The sequence below is a fragment of the Condylura cristata genome, unplaced genomic scaffold, assembly GCF_000260355.1.
Source record: "Condylura cristata isolate star-nosed mole 26May11 unplaced genomic scaffold, ConCri1.0 scaffold00048, whole genome shotgun sequence".
Taxonomy (NCBI): Eukaryota; Metazoa; Chordata; class Mammalia; order Eulipotyphla; family Talpidae; genus Condylura; species Condylura cristata.
This window is the reverse complement of record NW_004567149.1, coordinates 151,780-155,444: the sequence shown is the minus strand read 5'-3', so window position 1 is coordinate 155,444 and position 3,665 is coordinate 151,780. Positions and strand designations below refer to the sequence as shown.

Genomic DNA, 3,665 nt, shown 5'->3' with positions numbered 1-3,665 from the left:
GGCTACCTGAACAGGTACGGACCCTGCTGGCTCGTGGCGTCCCCCCCAGCTTCAGGAGGTCCCTCCGGGGCCCAGCGGTGCCGGGGGCCCTCGTTCATAGCACCCCTGCGCCCCCAGCCTGTGCTCGGTGCGGCCGCTGCTCCAGGCCATCCTGCAGACGGAGGACATGCTCAAGGTGTATGAGGCCCGGCTCACCGAGGAGGAGACTGTGTGCCTGGACCTGGACAAGGTGGAGGCCTACCGCTGCGGCCTCAAGGTGAGCGGGGGCGGGGCGCGGGCACCGCACCGGTCACCCGTCCTGCTGGGGCCGGCCGGGGCTCGTGGGCTCCGGCACGGGCCAGGCTGCTGCTGCCGTCTGCTTTATATTTATTCCCATCCGGTTGTCATCCCCGTGGGGTTCCCATCACCAGTTCACCGTGTGCCATAGTCCCTGCACCCCCCCACCCCCCATTTTTGATCCCATCCCCACTCCAACCCCATAAAATGTCTTTGGTCTATAGTTGTTTATTATTAGTATATATCCCCCCCCCCCCAATCATCCCGTACACTCCTGCCATGAGCGAGACCATCCGGTATTTTTCTCTCTCCTCCTTGAGGACCGGCCTCAAGCAGTTGCAAGGGACAGGGTCTGTAGGTGGGATTGGCGTGGGCGAGCGGAGATTCCGAAAGGGGAGAGGGCAACAGGGGACAGGAAGAAGTCTCCCTGCCCATCCCTTTGGCAGGTCTTTGTTTACATTGTGTAGCAAGTAGTTAGTTATAACAATGCCTAGGGTAAGTCAATGGGAGATCTCCACAACCGCCATAAACGCTCTCAAGGATGAGGGGAGCAACTGGGTCACACACATTCGTGGTAATTGTCACGTGTAGAGATGTTTAACTGTGACTCACGGGAAGGGGGTCTGGGAAAGGGGGAGCTGTCAGCCAAGGATTGTTAGGGCTCTTACGGAAGGATTGTGTCCCCAGTCGGTAGTGCTCGTGTAAAGAGAAGCTAATGGCTGACGTAGACCAAGAGAGAGCTAGTGTTTGTTTTAGAAGAAGGCAAATTAAGATGAGCAGAGAGCAGTTAGTGGCTATTTGAAAGGAGTGCATTAAGAAGGAGTTGTACCACCCCCCTGCAGTCAGCAACACCTGTGTCAACAAGGGTAGGAAATTGTCCCTGAGTCCTTATGCCCTGGGAGTCTTATCTGAGGTTTGCTTTTTGTTTCCAAAGACAGAGGAAGCTTCCCTGAGTCCTGGTGCCCTGGAGGTCTTATCTTTCCCCAGGCTCTCCTTTTGTCTCAGCAGACAGGAATTTCCCGGCCTGGGGCAGCTTGCCTGGGCCTGGTTGCCGCCTTGTGAGGCTGAGGCAATCCGGCTGTAAACTGAATGTTGCTCAGAATATTTTGATATTATACAGAAAAGGGCCGTGGGAACTTCAGTTAGCAGTGGAAATTCTGATTTTTCAGAACTTTTCCGTAATATTCGGGAACGGGAAGTTGCATAGCTTGTGTCACTTTCTGGCTTATGTCACTGAGCATGATCCCGTCCAGCTCCATCCGTGTTGCTGCAAAAGGCAGGCGTTTATCTTTTTGACAGCTGTGTAATATTCCATTGTGTGTATGGACCACATCTTTATTATTATTTTTATTATTAGTTTATTTTTACATCATTTTGTGCCTTTTTCCATCTCAGTTGCAATCCCTGTGGGCTTCCCATCACCAAATCACCCTGTGCCATCACCATAGTCCAGTGTACTTCCCACTCACCCACGTTTTTGATCCCATACCCCACCCCAACCCCGTAAAATGTCTCTGATATACAGTTGTTCATTATTTTTTCTCCCTCCTGGTCCTTTATGCTCCTGCTCTGAGTGAAACCATCTGGTATTTTCCCCTTTCTTTCTGGCTTACTTCACTAAGTATGATCCCTTCCAGCTCCATCCATGTTGCTGCAAAAGGCAGGAGTTTATCTTTTTTGTGTTTGTCTTTTTTTTTTTTTGATGGGGGTTGTTTATTTTCTTTTTTTAAAGATTTTATTTTATTTGTGCATACAGAACTTGGGTATTTGTCAGTGGGATGTGGAGGGTGAGAGAATTCACCAGAGACAGAGTGAGGAGCAGAACAGGCAGATCAACGAAATACACTGCTGAGGGGAGCAGCGGGTGGGTCAGGAGAGGTCTGCCGCGCCCTGTGGTCACCTCCGGGGCAGGCGGGAATCGAACTCATGAGGAAGCAGCTTTAGATTCTCAGTGCTGTGCTTTAACCCGCTGGGCCACCAGGGAGGGCCATTTTGTGTTTGTCTTTTTTAAAGGTTTATTTCATATATGTATGCACATAAGAGCTGGGGTGCAGGCCAGAGCTGTGGAGGTGGGGGGATGCCCCAGAGACAGAGTGGGGAGCAGAACAGGCAGGGCTTTGAAACCCATGGCAGAGGGGGCAGCAGGGAGACAGGAGAAGTCTGCTTCGCCCTGGGGTCACTCCCGCCTGGGATGGACTGGGCCGGGGTGGCTGGGACAGCCCCATAGGTGGAGACTCACCCCTACACCCCATGGGGGTCCCCAAGCTGCTTTCTTTGCTCTCAGGCTTCTCTGGCCTTGATGGTGTTGGCACCTGGTCCACACCTTTATGGCCTTTCGGGAGAGGCTCTGAGCTGCTGGGCGACTCTCAACTCCCGGCCACTCCACACCCTTCCTACGGGGCAGGCGACTTGGCTCCTGGCGTGGGCGCTGGGGAGCTGGTCAGGACCTGTGTTTCCCTCACCACGAGTACAGACGTGGCTATCCCGAAGACGGGTCGTTGTGCCCCCCAAGCCCCAGACAAATTGTATCAGTACTGTTTGTTTGCAAGACTAAACTTTCGGGGATACGGTTTCACCCCTGCACAGGGGCATGTGCCTTGTGCACCCTCCCTAAAGCTCCGGTGGGTTGCCCCATCGCGCTCCCACCCGTCTCCCCCAGCCCCCGGCTTTCACTGAGCCTCCGCTGCCTGCCCCCCGGGACATGGCCCACATATGCACGAACCCCCCCCACCCAGTCCCTGACATTTCCTCTCGCCACCCCTGCAGTGCCGCCCGCCGGCCCAAAGGCAGCCGCGCACCTTTTTCATGACCGAGTAGTATTCCCCCCAGAGCGAGTGTCCCTCGCCACCAGCCGGGGCTTTGGCTTGGCCCTAAAGCCTGACGTTGCCACTGGCGCCCTCCATTCTTTCCTGGCAGAAAATAAAGAACGACCTGAACCTGAAGAAGTCGCTGCTGGCCACCATGAAGGCGGAGCTGCAGAAGGCCCAGCAGGCACACTCACAGGCCTCACAGCAGTACCCGCTGTACGACCTGGACCTGGGCAAGTTCAGCGAGAAGGTCACACTGCTGACGGACCGCTGGCAGAGGATCGACAAGCAGATCGACTACAGGTGCGCCCCACCCGCCCCCCACCGGCCGTCCCCACAGCTTCCCAGGGGGTCCTCGGCCATGGCCCCATCGTGGAGCCCCCACTCGGCCTGGGGTGACTGACGCCACGGCTCTGGGATGGAGTCGGGGCCCCACCGTGGGGCGCCTCCCCCCACACCCGCTTCTCCCAGTTGTGGGGTCTGGGCTGGGCACAGGCCTGGAGAGAACCCCGGGGCTCTACGGCTGCCCCCGGGGTCCAGCCCCGCGGTGCGGACGGCGCGTCCTACCTCCGAGCCCCCCCC

General features: G+C 56.5%; 1 protein-coding gene across 1 annotated transcript in view; it reads left to right on the top strand.

Moving 5' to 3' along the window:
- The window catches only part of DSP (desmoplakin), a 27,371-nt gene that overhangs the window by 13,251 nt on the left and 10,455 nt on the right, over positions 1-3,665 (top strand). The window contains exons 15-17 of the mRNA XM_012734152.1: positions 118-256; positions 3,193-3,386; positions 3,555-3,630. Coding sequence (XP_012589606.1) covers positions 118-256; positions 3,193-3,386; positions 3,555-3,630 — 409 coding nt within the window. The remainder of the gene's footprint in view (positions 1-117; positions 257-3,192; positions 3,387-3,554; positions 3,631-3,665) is intronic.